We start from the raw sequence: 18,894 nt of genomic DNA, 5'->3' as shown, positions 1-18,894 counted from the left end.
TAGAGTTTGCCAAACGACATCTAAAAAAGCCTTCACAGTTCTGGAACAACATCCCGGACAGATGAGACCAAGATCAACTTGTACCAGAGTGATGGGAAGAGAAGAGTATGGAGAAGGAAAGGAACTGCTCAAGATCCTAAGCATACCACCTCATCAGTGAAGCATGGTGGTGGTAGTGTCATGGCGTGGGTATGTATGGCTGCCAATGGAACTGGTTCTTTTGTATTTATTGATGATGTGACTGCTGACAAAAGCAGCACGATGAATTCTGAAGTGTTTCGGGCAATATTATCTGCTCATATTCAGCCAAATGCTTCAGAACTCATTGGATGCCGCTTCACAGTGCAGATGGACAATGACCCAAAGCATACTACAAAAGCAACCAAAGAGTTTTTTAAGGGAAAGGAGTGGAATGTTATCCAATGACCAAGTCAATCACCTGACCTGAATCCGATTGAGCATGCATTTCACTTGCTGAAGACAAAACTGAAGGAAAAATGCCCCACGAATAAGCAGGAACTGAAGACAGTTGCAGTAGAGGCCTGGCAGAGCATCACCAGGGATGAAACCCAGCGTCTGGTGATGTCTATGCATTCCAGACTTCAGGCTGTAATTGACTGCAAAGGATTTGCAACCAAGTATTAAAAAGTGAAAGTTTGATTTATGATTATTATTCTGTCCCATTACTTTTGGTCCTTTAACAAGTGGGGGGCACATATGCAAACTGTTGTAATTCCTACACCGTTCACCTGATTTGGATGTAAATACCCTCAAATTAAAGCTGACAGTCTGCAGTTAAAGCACATCTTGTTCGTTTCATTTCAAATTCATTGTGGTGGTGTATAGAGCCAAAAATGTTAGAATTGTGTCAATGTCCCAATATTTATGGACCTGACTGTAGTTAGTAAATAAGGTTGAAAAAAAAATATCTATCAAGTTCATACACTCATAGTTCCTGCCGTTTTAGTCCAGTGCAATGCAAAACAAAACTGTTGTGGTAACACCAATTTTGCCACACAGAAGGAAAAAAACACTAGTTTATAACTATATGTTTGGTCAGATCGATTACTACTTTAATACTTATAATTGGGGATATCAGTAATATTTATATGTCCACCCAAGGCTTATTTTTAGTTTTGGATAGAGTGGGGAAGAAATAAAATCCCTATTATGCTGAGGAATTAGGGATATACAGTATCTGCTACAGGGACCAAGAAATCAATACATTTGACATGGGGATTTAATCTTCCCTAAAGATACAAAAATATATACATTTATTTTTATCTGTGTTGCTATTGAACATTCTCCTTCTCTTCCTGGTGAAACTGTTGTCACTAGGACAGTAAAAGAAGGGAAATCTTTCTGGTTAGTCCTGGAATGCAGTAACAACCCAACAGGGGTTCTAATCTTTCCCTACTTTCTTAAAAAAAAAAACAAAAAAAAAACAAAACACTTTTTTTTTCCCAAAAGAAAGGGAAATAGAAAAAAAACTGTGCTTTTCTCTGATACATTTTTATTGAGGTTTTGGCATGGTCCACAAAAAAGAAACCATCAATTTTTCCCCCCAAAAAAGAATCTACTCACCCCCATACAGTCACCCCAGTAGTGGCATTACGGATACAAAAACAAATATATGCTGGTAGGACTCCATATAACTACCGTATTTTCCGGCGTATAAGACAACTTTTTGACCCTTGAAAATCTTCTCAAAAGTCGGGGGTCGTCGTATACGCCGGTACATGTCAGGGGGCACTTTTTAGGGGGGCGGCGCGGTGCTGCCGCCGTTCCCCCCTTCTGACGGAAGGGAAACCAAGTACAGGGGTGGGCAGAGGGCTGCAGTCTCTTACCTGGCTCCCACGACGATCCATCCAGGAAGTGCTGCTCCTTCAGTCACTCTGGCCACTCCCTCACTCCTGCTGCTCGGCTCCGCCTCCTCACCGGTGATTGGCCGCCAGAACTGTAACTCAGGAAAGGCACACAGGCGGCCAATCACGGGCGAGGAGGCGGAGCCGAGCGGACCCGCGAAAATCGAGTGAGGGTAAGTGTGCAGTGCAGAGGTGCTGCTGCAACCACATATGCTGGCTGCAGCAGTACCATACTAGAACAGGAGTCAGCAAGTGTCATTGGTGTCAGTGGGAGGAATAGTGCCCTATCATTGGTGTCACTGATACTAATGATGGGGCATTATTCCTCCCACTGACACCAATGATGGGGCACTATTCCTCCCACTGACACCAACGATGGGGCACTTATCCTCTCCCCACTGACGGAGTACTATTCCTCCCACTGACACCAATGTTGGGACACTATTCCTCCCACTGATACCACTGATGGGACACTATTCCTCCCACTGATACCAATGATGGGACACTATTCCTCCCACTGATACCAATGATGGGGCACTATTCCTCCCACTGACACCAATGATGGGGCACTATTACTCCCACTGACACCAATGGTGGGGCACTATTCCTCCTACTGACACCAATGTTGGGACACTATTCTTCCCACTGACACCAATGATGGGGCACTATTCCTCCCACTGACACCAATGATGGGGCGCTATTCCTCCCACTGACACCAATGATGGGGCGCTATTCCTCCCACTGACACCAATGATGGGGCGCTATTCCTCCCACTGACACCAATGATGGGGCGCTATTCCTCCCACTGACATCAATGATGGGGCACGATTCTTCCCACTGATACCAATGATGGGGTGCTATTCCTCCTACTGACACCAATGATGGGGCACGATTCGTTGCTCTGACACCAATGATGGGGCACGATTCCTCCCACTGACACCAATGATGGGGCGCTATTCCTCCCACGGACACCAATGATGGGGTGCTATTCCTGCCACTGACACCAATGATGGGGCACGATTCGTTACTCTGACACCAATAATGGGGCACTATTCCTCCCACGGACACCAATGATGGGGCACTATTCCTCCCACGGACACCAATGATGGGGCACTATTCCTCCCACGGACACCAATGATGGGGCACTATTCCTCCCACTGACACTAATGATGGGACACTATTCCTCACACACTGACACTAATGATGGGGCACCATCATTGGTGTCAATGGGAGGAATAGTGTCCCATCATTGGTGTCAGTGGGAGGAATAGTGCCCCATCATTGGTGTCAGAGTGAGGAAGCGTGCCCCACCATTGGAATACCATACCATATTGAAATCAAATCTGATGTTTTTTAATTTTTGGTGTGCATTGGAAGAGGGGTAGTCTTATACGGCGAGTATAGCCCAAACCCTATATTTTAACAGGAAAAGTAGGGGGTCGTCTTATACGCCGGCAAATACGGTAACTGGAGTAGTATAGATATACTTTTCCTGGAAAAAAAAAAACCACACACGACATAAAGCCTGCTACCTCGAAGAGGGAAATGCAAAATATAATGGATATCAGATATCAGCAATATTACATATAAGCAGTGATTAGAAAATATACTGCATAGCTCTTTCCGTGTTTAAGTATCCTATTATATAATAGAAACTAAAGGGAAGGATAAAGATTATAAGACTAGGAAATCGACCCAATAAGCCAGAAGGGTAGTTTCACTATCAATAAGAAAGGTTTGATAATATAAAGAAAGCAACCAAATATTGCAGTTGGTGATATGCCTGGAGTGTTGAGCCAATCATTCCATAATTTATCAAACTTGGCTGCACAGCCACATCTGGGGTATGTCAGTTTTTCTCTTATCAAAATATCAATGGCTATCAGGTTGGAGGATTAGGGGGTAATGGGGAAAACCACCTCTGCACAATAGGTTTACATACAAAAAGACACCTATTTTTAGGTACCTATAATGACAGAGGAACAACGTCCTCCTTCATTAGACCCAGTAGGCAGTGCTTAGGTTCTCGTTGGAAAGAGGTATGGAAAAAAAGAGTATTTATTGTAGATAAGACTGCAGATCAATATCAATATCTGTCTATTCCTATTGGGAAGATTTGTCCTTCGACAAAAAAATTAAGGGCTACAGATAGATATACAAGTCTGACAGAGGTTCTTGCTGTTCCCCGGTTTATTTGCCATTCAACTGCCCTTGTTGCATTTTATCAAGATCCTTTATGCGATATGTCAGTACCCTAATGAGTTTAAATAATTATATTTAATTTTTCGTATTAGCAAAAAAGGGCAACATTATTTGCTGCATCATCCATAAAACCATTACCAAACAGAGTGAAAAGAACTCTTATTAATTTAAATCCTTGTGGAACACAATGCTAGCTGTATCCAATTTTGAATATGCACAGGTTACAACTATACATTGCTTTCAACCCACTAACATCAAATGTTTTCCAACTATATCAGTTCAATAGCATTTGTCCAGATTTCAACATATCTCCTCATGCAAACTGATCATGGTATAAAAACACAACCTGCCTTTTTTCAAGATTATGGAATTTTAGTTTTCTCTGCTATTTATCTGTGCACATCATCCCTTATCAATATGCTTCATTTAGGTATTTACTGATAAAGGAGACATTTTTTGCCATACCAATCATTTTCTGCCATCTGATGTATTTTCAGTTCTCAATGGCTCTTAATTATTATTTAAATAAGGGCTCGTTCACACTAGGCTGTTTTGCCAACGCTTGCCAAACGCCCCTATAGCGTTTGGCAAGCATTGGTCCGGTGTTTGTGGAGCGTTTTTAACGCTCGGCAAACGCTCGGCAAACGCCGCATGCGCGGTTTAGCGGCGGTTGCTAGGCGTTTGCCGAGCGTTAATAACGCCCCACAAACGCCTATAATGCATTTGAGTGGTGTTACCGCTCCGCAAACGCCCCGCAACCGCGTTGCAACCGCACCGCAAACGCCGGCCGGGCGGCACCATAGACGAGAATAGGAGGCTTCAAAGCCTCCTGACTCGACCAGAGGCGTCCGTTTTGCCGCGACGCAACGCGACGCGACGCAAACGCTCCTGTTAGAACAGCACCATGTGCTGTAATGTGCAGAATTGGCAGAGGCGTTTGGGAAGCGGTAAAAACGCTTCCCAAACGCCTCTCTGCCGCCTGCACACAAGGCTAGTGTGAACGTAGCCTAAGAGCTGCTATGGCAAATAAGAATCCTAATTTGATGAATTTAACCTAGCATTATAAAAAAAAAAATCACACACGGTCTAGCATTCCTGGTGTAAAAAATGTCAAAGTGTCTCTAACCTCTATCTACCAAATTCATATTCACCTTGAAATTGTAAAAGTGATTTTTGATGCAGGAAGAAGAGAGAAAGAAAATTACACCAGACAGATACTAGTAGGCAAACTCATGCCAGGCTTGTGAGGTGGTCTATGTATTGTGGCTACAGTGAATAGAAATCAGATTAAAACTGGTCTGCTGCTGCTTCAATATATTTATATTAATGATGCCTGTATTTGTATGCTGCCTTCTCAGCTTGTATTTCTCAATGAACTACCACACTGCTTTTGAGCATGTTACAGTCTGACGATCGGGACTTGTAGTTTTTCCATTCACAGAGTACTGTGAATGAGTGGCGTGGCTGGGCGGGCGGAACCCCATCCACGCCACTTTTCTTTTTGTAAATGTGACAGCTAGCGGGGGGAGAAGATCCCCCGCTAGCTGTCAAAATGCAAAACAGAGGAGCGGGGGCTGGTCTCTTTGTAACATGTTATACCTGGAATATGGGTGCAACATGTAACATGTTACGAAAAGGTGAACTTATTCTTTAATCTGTACAGATATCACATTGTACATGTACATAGAACCTCCAGAAATTCAGTTTCTTTTTCGTTTAATTTGATCACTGCTTTTTTAATTTGAAATCAAACTATAGAACATCCACTGCCATAGGGGTTTCATTTAGGCTTAATAATTTCTCCATGTAAAAGATTTCCACCAACTGCATCAACCTTTGACATTTTATGGCATTAACACAAAAAAAAATACTTTTTCTAAAAACAAATTAAACGATTCTAAAGGTTATTTATTTATTTTTTTAAAATAACAAACATGTCTATACTTACCTGCTGTGTGCAGTGGTTTTGCACAGAGCAGCCTGGACCCTCCTCTTCTTGGGTTTCCCGCAGGCACACCTGGTTCCTCCCTCCTGTTGGGTACCCCCACAGCAAGCAGCTTGCTATGGGGGCACCCGCTGCTCTGTGTGTTCATTCAAACACAGAGATGCGGCTTACCCCCCCCTCCTCATTGGCTGACTGGCTGTGGTTGCCAGCGGCGGGAGCAAATGGCTCCCACTTGCTGTCTCAGCCAATGAGGAGGCAGAGACCCGGGACAGTCGTGGCTGTCCTGCAAATCGCTGGATTGAGATGAGGCTTAGGTGAGTATTGAGGGGGCTGGGGGCACTGCTGCACATAGAAAGTTTTTTACTTTCATGCATACAATGCATGAAGGTAAAAAACCTTGAGCCTTTACAACCACCTTAACACTGCAGGAGGCAATGGTCTATGAACATTTATGTTTAAAAAGGTACCCAATATATCAGCTGGAAATCATTCCAATATTACAACCATGAATACACACAAATATGTAACTGTTCTCGGTGCAACTGGATTCTTTATTCAAGATGAAAAAAAATACAAAGAACACTTCTTTCAGTTACTTAAACAATGATCCTAACAAAACAATTCATCAAACATACAGAATAAAATGATACAATACATGGATTTACTGACTGAACATGTCAGTCAAATTGATTTCACCTTGGTAAAGTCTCAGTCACTTACCATGCGTATCAACAACTAGCAATCTTGACAAGCATGAATAATAGTACTCTTTCTTCATTTTAATAAAAAGATGTTTTATCATCCTATATATACAAAAATATCATCTAAAGAAAAGGAGTCTCACATGCAGGAAAAAGAAACTTTATTCTCTTACATAATATGAGACACATCCTCCAATTTTTTGGTCTACAGCAGAGGTAGACATTCAGTGGCTCACTGGTATTTCTAGAACTATCGCATTCTGACATTTTTAATGCACATTGCAGGAAGGGCCATTTCTTCAATGTGCCATGGTGACAATCTCCTTAGTGTCACTCTGAAATTTATAAAATTATTCAGTGATGCAGCGCAAACAACTGTAACAATTTGCAGATTTTAGTAACCTACAGCAACCAAGCAGTCTACTGTAGTCTGATCAATGAGACAAGATTTTCAATTGGTTGCTACAAAGACCGAACGTATGCAAATTATTACTATCTGCCATACTGAAGGAGACTGTAAATTCATACTTCATGGTTGCAACAGCATCAATGACCTTATTGCTCCTGTATACACTGAGTAACAGATGCAGAACCAGCACATCTATATGCATTAATCACATGAATACAGGAGTAGTTATGGTAGCTCACAGACCTAAAGTAAAGCTGTGCCCAGACTATAGACATTACAGTTATTCTAAAGGCTTTTCTTTGTTTTTTTTAAAATAACAAACATATCTATACTTACCTGCTGTGTGTAATGGTTTTGCACAGAGCAGCCTGGTTCCTCCTCTTCTCAGGTCCCCCACCGGTGCTCCTGGCCCTTCCCTCCTGTCGGGTGCCCTCACAGCAAGCTGCTTGATATGGGGGCACCAGAACATGTGCACTCCCCAGCCACTGCTCCATGTGTCCATTCACAGACAGAGCCATGGCTTGGCCTCGCCCCCCCTTTTCAATGGCTGTGATTGACAGCAGGGGGAATGGCTCCTGCTGCTTTCTCCGCCAATGAGAGGGAGTCCTAGAATAGCCAAGACTTCAGTGTACATCGTTGGGTTGAGAGGGGGCTTAGGAGAATATTATGAAGGGGGGCTGCTGCACATGCATAGAATGCATGAAGGTAAAAAACCTTGAGCCTTTCCGACCACTTTAAACTAACTGTGTATTAACAAGCAGTAAAAGAGCATTAAAACAAGTTCTATTCAGCTGATTCTAATGTGAAATAACTCATCCTCAAGGATCACAACAAAGACTAAAGCCTGATTTCAGTCAGTTTCTAATGGCTTAGAAATAGCTGCTGCGTTTGTACATTAGAGGGCTGGGAGGATGCAAAAATTCTGCACTCCCTAGAAAAGAGCCAAGATTTCAGTGTCATTGTTATGAACTTTAAAATGAATTTTGCTGTTTTCTGTTTAATAAAAAATGAATTTTGCCTATAGCCACAGAGATAAATCATGTCTCGTCTTAAGCTGTGTTTAATGCTTGTTCAGCATACGTAAATACTTTAATGTGCATATTCCTGGCTCAGGTTCACTTCAAGACAGAGTCTTCTTCCTTTGGGGGCATTAAAAAGTATAATGCTTTTGACCACTAGATAGAAGAGAATGGTATGGCAGTTTAAGCAAAACTGTAGAAGGAACTTCTAACTTGTCTACGGCTACCAGATACATGCACGTATTTTTTTCACAAATCTTATTTGTATTTGAGCTGTAGCAACCGAATGATTGCAATAGACAACATTTTCTCACTTTTTTTTTTCTATAAAATAGCTCAACTGAGCCTTATTGTTTCAAGACACCTGAACACAAAGGTTGTCAAAACCTGAATTACAGGGTCAGTTTAATACAGATATTATGCAAGTAGGCATAATACAATAATCTAAAGTCAAGTACACTCTGTACTTTACTGGCGGGAGAAATTAGGTTCAGACAGCTTGAAATAAAATGCTACACAAAACACATACTTAAATTTCATCCTACAAAGGCTAACTTTTAAAAACAACAATCTTTTCATAAAAGCAACGGAAACAGGTACAATTAACTTACCAATAAATTAAGCTGTGCATCACAAATACATTATCAAGGTGAAATACAGGCACTTGACAGGTTAATGTGCAAGGCAAATTTTACCCTTTACTGGTAACAGTATAAGGCAGTCTAAGTTATAGCCAGTGTATACATTCACTAAGGAATTATTGTTTCTGGTGAAACCAACTATAGTCAGGTTTCGGACTGTCACATAGGCACAAGTAATGCCACCCCAACATTTTTCAGGTGGGTTCTCGGAGAGAGAAAAATGGTAACTATTTTTTACTTCTAATTTAAAAATAAAGAACACAAGTGCAAATTTAGTGTAGGACCCCAATAAATATAAAAGTACATAGCTAGTCAATACTTAGAGTATTTTGGTAAAAAAAAAAAAATGACAGCTCAGAACTTATGAAACCTGCTACCCTCATTGAAGATATTGCATATTTTGAAACGGTCATTGCTGTCATTCTAGCTCTTCCCAGCTCTCAGTCAAGTTACCTTTGCTCCGCCTTCTAATACTAACTAGTTTGCCAGCTGACTTAATGCTCCACCTAGATGTATTCCCTGGACTAGTCAGATTTGTGTACTTAGATGATCCTTTTGTTTCATCTTCCCAACCTGGCCAAGAGTGGTTATCATCTAGAGGGTCTTCTGGAAATGTTGGGTCCTCTTCCACCACTATCTGGGGGGGCTCCCAGCCCTCAATCTCATCTGCTTTCTTTGGTTGAACATTCTGTTTTATTGCCAAACTGTCCCAGAACCCAGATTTTTTCTCTGTCTTTGCTTCCTCTTTTGTCTTCAAGGAAGGTCTGTAAATAAAGCAGATAAGCACTGGTTACAAAAAGGCCACATAAACAGTTATATAGCCCACACCAAATTGTATTCCTATTTGACAAGAGCAAACATGTTGTAGAATAGGCAGTCTGGTACAGATTAATAATGGGAAACATTTGCCCCTTGGGAAAACCCTGGCTCAGTTCACATTATACTAAACATGTATTTTAGACAGCTTACAGCCAAAAAGCTACATATAAATTGCCACATATAACATTTAGCTTAAAGTGGTTGTAAACCTCTGATGTGAAAAATTAACAAATCATTTCCTTCATAGCGTGTACTTGCCTTTATCCAAAGCACCTAGTGTGCGGTCTCCTTCCTCTGATATCTGCGTAAGTCACTGACAGGTTTTTCCGACTCCAAGGCTAGGTTCACTCTAGCCCGCACGCTGCGGGCTGGTTGTGGGTATCAAAGAGATTCCCACACCCAAAACCACCCACATTGCGTTTCTCTTGCGAGATGTGTGCATTCTGAGTGGCACCCCCACGCATCTCATCCCATGGGCGGGATCAAAAAGACCATGCGGTTTTTGTGCAGACGCGTTTTGGAAAAGATGCATGCACCTCTTCCTTGTGTGAAATGTTGGCACAGCAGCCCATTCAAATAATGCAAACTATTGTGAACCAGGGGCAAGAGATAGATAGGGGGGGATGGGGGAGGGAGCTCTAGCATACAGCCTGTAATTGACAGCCTCAGCTAAGTACTGTTTACTGTGTGGAGAGGGTATGCGTCCATTCCCTCCAATCAGGGCTGATTTCACTGAACTCTGTGCTCTAGCTCTTCAGTGTGTGTCATGTCAGATCCCTGCCCCCCTCCCCCCAATTTTTGCTTCTGAGAAAAATGTAGGAGGATTTGTTTCATCACCTGAGGATAGGATTTGTGTATCACCTGAGGATAGTCATTTCACTGGGTATATAACCACTTTAAAGGCTGGCTTGCCTTTATGGCACTACTTTGATAGGTACATCGTATGGCTCTTTATTATCTAGTTCCTGCACTTAAGTCTGCAGATGAATTGCAAGAAGATGGTATCCATGTCAGGCTGGATATTTTTTACCGTGAGCCTGCCCAACAAAATCTGGATTACCGTTATCTTAACTATATAAGCCATAAGATATAAAACTGCAGTTGGTGTTTGCATGCCAACTGAATATAAACAGGTTTTTCTCTAAGCAAAAATAAAAAAGTATATTTAGCCTTTGGTTTTACAATATTTGGCTATTCAAACCTCTTACGTTTTTCCAATTAATTTTGGTACAGTGTTGCATGACCAAGTAATTGCCAAACTATCACAGCACTGAAAACCGAAAAATAGCCTGATAATAAAAGGGGTTTCAAAAATCTTCTCCTAAAAAACAACTATAGCCTTGATTATTTGTTCATCAATAGACTGATATACATAACAAAGTTAAAGCAGACCTTGGAAGGTATTCTCACAGAGATCAAAATACACCCCCCCCTGCCTCAATCATCTGCTTTCCTCTACATAAGGATGGAGCCATCTTTCTTTAAGCATCCAAAAGATCAACACCTACTTCCAGGACTCAGATGGTGCAATCATGTAAATCCTTCCATCTGTGCAGTTTTTGGTTGTAATATATTGGGGAAATTCATAAAGGATGGCCAGCGCTGGACCAATACCTAATGGGGCTAATAAAAGTGTAGCACAATCAGAGAACACAGGAATAGGATAATTGGATTTGTATCAGAATCAAAAAATATTTTTTTCCACCAACTATAACAAAATACTTTTAATAGTATAACGAACCAAAAGGAAACAAATAAGAGAAGTACATTGTTAGCATCTGCATACAGTTTGAGGGTTTTCTTTAGGGGTTGCATTTAGGTTTTTTAGATAAGGTCGAACTTAATGGTCACATTTAAACCATTACTTTTTTCAGGTGTAAAAATTAATTTATTTAACTTTTTGGGTGAAGAAGTATATTTAAAGAATAAAAAAAAAATTTCGACCAAGTGATATTTTATTTATAGACCAGGGGTCCTCAAACTTTTTAAACAGGAGGCCAGTTCACTGTCCCTCAGACCGTTGGAGGGCCGGACTATAGTTTAAAAAAAAAAAAAACTATGAACAAATGTGGACACAGTACAGGAGATGACCAGAGACTGCAGACATACAACGGCGGCGGGAATACTGGGCCGGCCGCTCCATAAGACGCACAGACATTTTCCCCCAAGTGTGTCTTATGGAGCGAAATAGTGCACCATCATTGGTGTCAATGGGAGGAATAGTGCCCCGTCATTGGTGTCAGTGGGAAGAATCGTGCTCCATCATTAGTGTCAGTGGGAGGAATAGTGCCCCATCTTTGGTGTCAGTGGGAAGAAATGTGCCCCATCATTGGTGTCAGTGGGAAGAATCGTGCCCCATCATTGGTGTCAGTGGGAAGAATCGTGCCCCATCATTGGTGTCAGTGGGAAGAATCGTGCCCCATCATTGGTGTCAGTGGGAAGAATCGTGCCCCATCATTGGTGTCAGTGGGGGGAGGAATAGTGCCCCATCATTATTGTCAGTGGGGGGAGGAATAGTGCCCCATTGTTGGTGTTGGGGGGGGGGGGAAATAGTGCCCCATCGTTGATGTCAGTGGGGGGGGGGAATAGTGCCCCGTCATTGGTGTCAGTGGGGGAAGGGGATAGTGTCCCAACATTGGTGTCAGTGGGAGGAATAGTGTCCCATCATTGGTGTCAGTGGGAGGGATAGTGTCCCATCATTGGTGTCAGTGGGAAGAATAGTGCCCCATCTTTGCTGACCCCTGCTCCAGCATGGTGCTGCTGCAGCCAGCATACCTGGTTGCAGCAGCACCATCTGCATGGCACACTTACCTGTCAGTTGTCCTTCACTCTGGCCTCTCCCTCACTCGATGTTCGTGGGGTCGCTCGGCTTCGCCTCCTCGCACGTGATTGGCCGCCTGTGTGCCTTTCCTGAGCTACAGTTCTGGCGCCCAATCACCGGTGAGGAGGCGGAGCTGAGTGGCACGAGTGAGGGAGTGGCCGGAGTTAATGAAGGAGCAGCGCTTTCTGGACTGGATCATCGTGGGACTGGGACCGGAGCCAGGTAAGGTATAGCAGCCCCCTGCCCACCCCTGTACTTAGTGTCCCTTCCTCACATAAAATACGCCCCTGCCGGCGGGCCGGGTAAATGGCCTTGGCGGGCCGCATGTGGCCCGCGGGCCGTAGTTTGAGGACCCCTGTTATAGACAGAAGCTCAGAAGCCGATAGGTTGATTTAGACCAGTGGTCTCCATATGTGGGCCGAATGGGACCCTTTGCTTGCCTCTATCCGTCCCTCGGGGTACTATTCCTCTCACTGACACCAAAAAGGATGCACCATTTCTTTCACTGGCACCAACTATAAAAGGGAATTTTTCCTTCCACTGACACCAATGATGGGGCACAATTCCTCCCACTGATATAAACAATTAGGAACTATTCATTCAACTAATACCAAGGATGGGGCACTATTCCTCCCCCTGACACTAATGATGTGACATTATTCCTCCCCTGACACCAATGATGGGACACTATTCCTCCCCCTGACACCAATGATGGGGCACTATTCCTTCCCCCGACACCAATGATGGGGCACTATTCCTTCCCCCGACACCAATGATGGGACACTATTCCTCCCCCTGACACCAATGATGGGGCACTATTCCTTCCCCCGACACCAATGATGGGGCACTATTCCTCCCCCCGACACCAATGATGGGGCACTATTTTTCCCCCTGACACCAATGATGGGGCACTATTCCTCCCGCTGACACCAATGATGGGGCACTATTCCTCCCGCTGACACCAATGATGGGGCACTATTCCTCCCACTGACACCAATGATGGGACACTATTCCTCCCCGACACCAATGATGGGGCACTAATCCTTACCCTAACACTAATGATGGGGCACTATTCACTGCATTAACACCAATGATGGGACACTATTCCTCCCACTGACACCAATGATGGGGCACTATTCACTGCATTAACACCAATGATGGGACACTATTCCTCCCACTGATACAAATGATTGGACACTATTCCTCCCACTGACACCAATGATGGGGCACTATTCCTCCCACTAATACCAATGATGGGGTACTGTTCCTTCAAATAATACCAATGACTGGACACTATTCCTCCTTCCACTGACTACAAGTCATTTTTTTTACTCCTACTGACGCTGGGACATTTTCTACTTCCACTCGGCACGTCGGCCCTCCTAAAGTATGAAAGACAGGAAACTGGCCCTTTGTTTAAAAAGTTTGGAGACCCCTGATTTAGACAAAGGTTTCTCTTCTATAATTCTCTTGAATAATCCAACAGCAAGACAGTATTTTTGACTGTTCCTGTCTACCTTACATTTTTGGGTATTCCTATTTACCCTTAAATGGGAGAGTCCACAGAGTGTCTGAAGGTTTAGCTCTCCAGCGTCTACTAAAATATCAATTTTGGGTTTTTGCAAATAGAAAAGAAAACAGGTAAGGTGCATTCAACCCAACAGAAACCAGACTGAGAGAGTTTTCTGATTGGCAGCAGTGAGCTACCAGACTCTGCACATTATTATTACTCTATTTAGGGAATAAATCTATCATGCATCTTCTACTGTTCTTACGCTTTAGACTTAGGAGATTTGGATCCTTTTAACAGTTGCTGTTCATCGTCTTTATTGAATATGGAAGTCACATCCTTCCATCCTCGGAAACTGGCACCTTGAACCTGGAAAAAATAAAAAAGGACTTTATTTATATAATGTGACTTTCTATGATCTGGTGCCACTTAAAAAGTAAGGGACAGAATTATTTCATTTATACTGTAAGTAAGTATGCGGGATACAGTCTATTTCCAAAATCAACACTGTCAAACAGTACGTGCTTTATTCTGCCACCTGGAAAATGATCATCCTCAAAAGTTGGAACCTTTATAGCATCTTGGAAAAAAGAAGCAGTTTGAACAGACAACAATAACAGCCTTTGCTGAATTTTAAACAATTTCTATCGTGTGGTAAAGTTGGTTCAGCAATGTAGACACCGTAGACTGAAACTATACCTCTTCTACAGAGAGCAAAAGAATAAAGGTTCATTTGTTATGCTCTCCTCTCACATGTATTTTCAGTTACACTGAGAAGATAAGCCCATGAAGAGGAGGAACTTTGAAGTGTGAATAAAAGACAGACTTAAAGTGCATATCTGGCCACCCCAAAAAAAACCCAAACAACAATCTTCAGTAAATTTCTGCTATACACATATTTCAACATGCCTCTTCAAAAACACTGGAAATAAAGAAAAATAGCTGTTGATCTAATAGAAATCAAGTAAGCTTCCATCTTCCTGTTGTGAGAACACTGCCACTGCTGCACTAAAATCCCAAGTAGTTATCATCCCTGCTCGAGTTCTTCTGTGCTGGACTACAGAACACTTTCCCCAAATGCTTTGCAGACAAGTAGCCCCTTTTGTAGACTAAGGGCTCATGTACACGATAGCTCCTAAACTTACGTTCTGTTCTGAACTTTCCCTAATGTTTTCCTATGTGTCCATAGATTTTACCAGCGTTTCCAACGCCAAGCGCTTGTAAACGTGGTTAACCGCGTTTATAAGAGTTTTCATTTAGAAGTGTTTTTTAACTGTTCCATGTCCAGATGCTGTCCAGAGCCTTTTTTCATCATCAGAAATGCATGCAAAGTGTTTTCCATGTATTCAAATGGACCTAGCACACCAGTGCAGTCAGTTCCATGTTTCTCTTGAAGGAAAAAATGGTAGAACGTGCTGCATTATGCTCATGATGGGATCCATAGTGAATACAACCAGAAAAGACAGGTCATCTCAACACATACTGCTCTCTCTATTCCTCTCAAAATGTCTGAAATAGTTAATTTTTTACTATTTTTCAGTGCATTCTGTGCATTTAAGGTCTCCTGAGGTTATCTTTTAAAAATGCTTCTAAATGCAAATGCTCATAAATGCGGTATGCAAATGCTAAACTGACATTTTTTAACCTACGTTTTCCACCAGTCAGTTTCCATCATTCAAAAGAGTTTTCCAAACGCCCCATTTACATGTAAGCGTCTGTCTGAGCCACTGTCATGGAGGATCACTAAATGAAAATAGGGGAGCAAGCCTTAAAAAAGGTTCATTCAGCCACCATATCTAACAAGTGTACATTCCTGGGTTTAGGTACACCTAAATCAGGGGTCGGCAACCCCCAGCACGCGTGCCAAACAGGGCACGTAGCTGCATTTGTGATGGCACGTGAGGGAAGCCTGGGACACCCCCCTCCCACATCAGTGGTTGCAGCTGCTTTTAAGGGGTTAACACAATCGTTTTTTCCCAGCTCATTTCAGTTCCTGCCCACCTCACTGCTTGATTGCATGACACTGAAGCAGTGTTGATTGGTGAGCACAGCCTGATCCCCTCCTTCTGTGGAAGCTGAGTCTTCACGGGTCGGTAAGATCCTTCTCCCATCCTCGGAGTGCACTCATCCTCTTCAATGGACATATAGTGGAGCTGCTTCATCCCACACTGCACAGCTGACAACCAAATTGTTTTACAAACACATCCTCGATCTGCACAGTGTGACTGTAGCTGGCTGTTGTAGTTCTCAGATCAGAAAAGCAGCACAGATAAAACAGCCAGTTACAGTCACACTGTGCAGATCGAGGATGTGTTTGTAAAACAATCTGATCTCAGCTGTGTGCAGAGTGGGAAGGAGCAGCTCTGTTGAGTGCCCTGCCACCAGTATCCCCATCCCCTGACCTGCTAACCCCGTCCTATACCCTGCGGTCCCCATCCTATGTCCCACTGACCCCTGTCCTCTACCCTGCAGGCCCCATTCTATGTCCTAGTGACCCCTGTCCTCTACCCTGTGGACCCCATCCTGTGCACTGTAGACCTCGTCCTTTGCCCCACTGACCCCTGTCCTCTACCCTGTGGGCCCCGTCCTATGCCCTGCTCACTGCATACTATTCCCTGCTGACCCCATCCTTTGCCTTGCTAACCACTGTACTCTGCCCTGCTGACCTCATCCTATGTCATACTGACCCCTGTCCTCTACCTTGCAAACCCTGTCCTGTGCCCTGTGGACCCCATCCTTTGTCTTAGTGACCCCTGTCCTCTACCCTGCGGACCCCATCCTGTGCACTGTAGAATGCATCCTATACCCTGCTGACCCCATTCTATGCCTTGCTAACCAGTGTCCTCTGTCCCGCGGACCCCGTCCTATGCCCTGCTGACCTCATCCAATGTCATACTGACCCCTGTCCTCTACCTTGTGGACCCTGTCCTGTGCCCTCCAGAGTCCGTCCTATGCCCTATGGACCTCATTCTATGTCCTACTGACTCCCATCCTATATCCTGCGGACCCCATCCTGTGTACTGTAGACCTCGTCCTATGCCCTGCTGACCCGTGTCATCTACCATGCTGACCCCATCCTATGCCCTGCTGACCCGTGTCATCTACCATGCTGACCCCATCCTATGCGCTGCTGACCCCACTCAATGCCCTGCGGACTCCATCCTATGTCCTGCTGGCCCCATCCTATGTCCTACTGACCCCTGTCCTCTGCCCTGTGGACCCCGTCCTATGCCTTTCTGACCCCTGCCCTATGCCCTGCTGATCATCTGCCCTGCTGACCACATGCTTTTTCCTGCTGACCCCTTCCTCTGCTGTGCTGGCCCCATCCTCTGCACTGGTGACCCCTGTCCTATGCCCTTACTGACTCGTTCCCTATGTCCTGTTGACCCTTGTACACTGCCCTGCTTACCCCTGTTCTATGCCCTATTGATCTCATCCTCTGCCTTGCTGATCCTTTTTTCCCCTGATGACCCCTATCTTATGCCCTGGTGACCCTATCCTCTGCTCTGCTAACCCTTGTCCTCTGCACCGTTAACCACTGTTCACTATCCTGCTGACCCCCAGTCCTCTACCTTACTAACCTCTGTCCTCTGCCCTGATAACCCGTTATCCAACCTGCTGGACCTTGTCCTCCGTTTTGCTGACCCCTGTACGCTCCCCTTCTGACCTCCCATCCTCTGCCCTGCTGGCCGCTGTACATTGCCTTACAAACAGCTGACACTATCCTTTGCCCTGCTGATCAACCAGTCCTTTGTCCCCTGACATTTTATACTGCACCCCCTCATCAGACGGGCTAGGTACAATCCTGGAGTCAGATGCCCCAAGCAACCTGTTCTCATTTTGGACTGGTAAATAACTAGCTATTGGGAACCACTAATTTAGAGGAGCACCTAATAGGACTGATCTGAGGTGTGAAGATTCAGAAATTGCAGATGATCTGAGGTGTGAAGATGTAAGAATTTGGGGTGATTTAAGGTGTGAAGGTGCAGGAATTAGGGTGATCTGAGGTGTGAAGGTGCAAGAATTGGGGTGTTCTGAAGGATGAAGGTGCAAGAATTGGGGCTGATCTGAGCTGGGAAGATGCAAGAATTGGGGCTGATCTGAGGTTTGAAGAAGGTGCAGGAATTGGGGCTCATCTGAGGTGTGAATATGCAAGAAATGGGGCTGAGCTGAGGTATGGAGGTGCAGGAATTGGGGCTGATCTGAGGTGTGAAGGTACAGGAATAGGGGTGATCTGAGGTCTAATGGTGCAGGAATTGGGGTGATCTGAGGGGTGAAGGTGCAGGAATTGGGGTGATCTGAGGGGTGAAGGTGCAGGAATCGGGACTGATCTGAGGTGTGAAGGTGCAGGAGTTGTGCTTATTTGAGATCTGAGGGTGCAGAAATTGGATCTGGTCTGCGGTGCATTGGTGCAGAAATTGGGTCTGATCTAAAGTGTGAAGGTGCAAAAATTGGGGGTGATTTGAGGTTTGACAGTGCAGGAATTGAACATGTCTGAGGTGTGAAGGTGCAGGAAATGGGACTGTTCTAAAGTGTGAAAGTGTAGGAGTTTGGCTGATCTGAGGTGTGATGGTACAGGAACTGGAGCTCCTCTGCGGTCTGAAGGTGCAAAAATTGTGGCTGATTTGAGGTGTGAAGTTGCACGAATTGGAACTAATCTTAGGTGGGAATGTGAAAGAATTGGGCTGATCTGAGGTCTGATGGTGCAGGAATGGAGGTGACCTATGGTGTGAAGGTACAGGAATTGGGGAGATCTGATGTGTACAGGTGCAGGAATTGTGGCTGATCTGAGAGGTGAAGGTGCAGGAATTTCGATGATCTGAGGTGTGAAGGTGCAGGAATTGGAGTGATCTGAGGTATAAAGGTGCAAGAATCGGGGCTTATCGGAGGTGTGAACATGCAGAAATTGTGGCTGATCTGAGGTGTGATGGTGCAGGAATTGGGGTAATCTGATGTCTGATG

At 44.1% G+C, this 18,894-nt stretch overlaps 1 protein-coding gene across 4 annotated transcripts in view; it reads right to left on the bottom strand.

Annotated features, from left to right (window-relative positions):
* Positions 1 to 6,542: 6,542 nt before the first annotated feature.
* The window catches only part of TDRP (testis development related protein), a 185,648-nt gene continuing 173,296 nt past the window's right edge, over positions 6,543 to 18,894 (bottom strand). For all 4 annotated transcript variants that reach the window (XM_089679538.1, XM_089679539.1, XM_089679540.1 and 1 more), the window contains 2 exons: positions 14,198 to 14,301; positions 6,543 to 9,546 (listed from right to left, as the gene is read on the bottom strand). In XM_089679538.1, coding sequence (XP_089535664.1) covers positions 9,201 to 9,546; positions 14,198 to 14,301 — 450 coding nt within the window. In that variant the 3' untranslated portion in view covers positions 6,543 to 9,200. The remainder of the gene's footprint in view (positions 9,547 to 14,197; positions 14,302 to 18,894) is intronic.

This window comes from Staurois parvus, unplaced genomic scaffold (genome assembly GCF_062004578.1).
Source record: "Staurois parvus isolate SC_StPar_1 unplaced genomic scaffold, SC_StPar_1.0 ptg000226l, whole genome shotgun sequence".
In the NCBI taxonomy this organism is placed as follows: Eukaryota; Metazoa; Chordata; class Amphibia; order Anura; family Ranidae; genus Staurois; species Staurois parvus.
The sequence above is the reverse complement of the archived record's forward strand: the minus strand, read 5'-3'. Positions and strand labels throughout refer to the sequence as shown.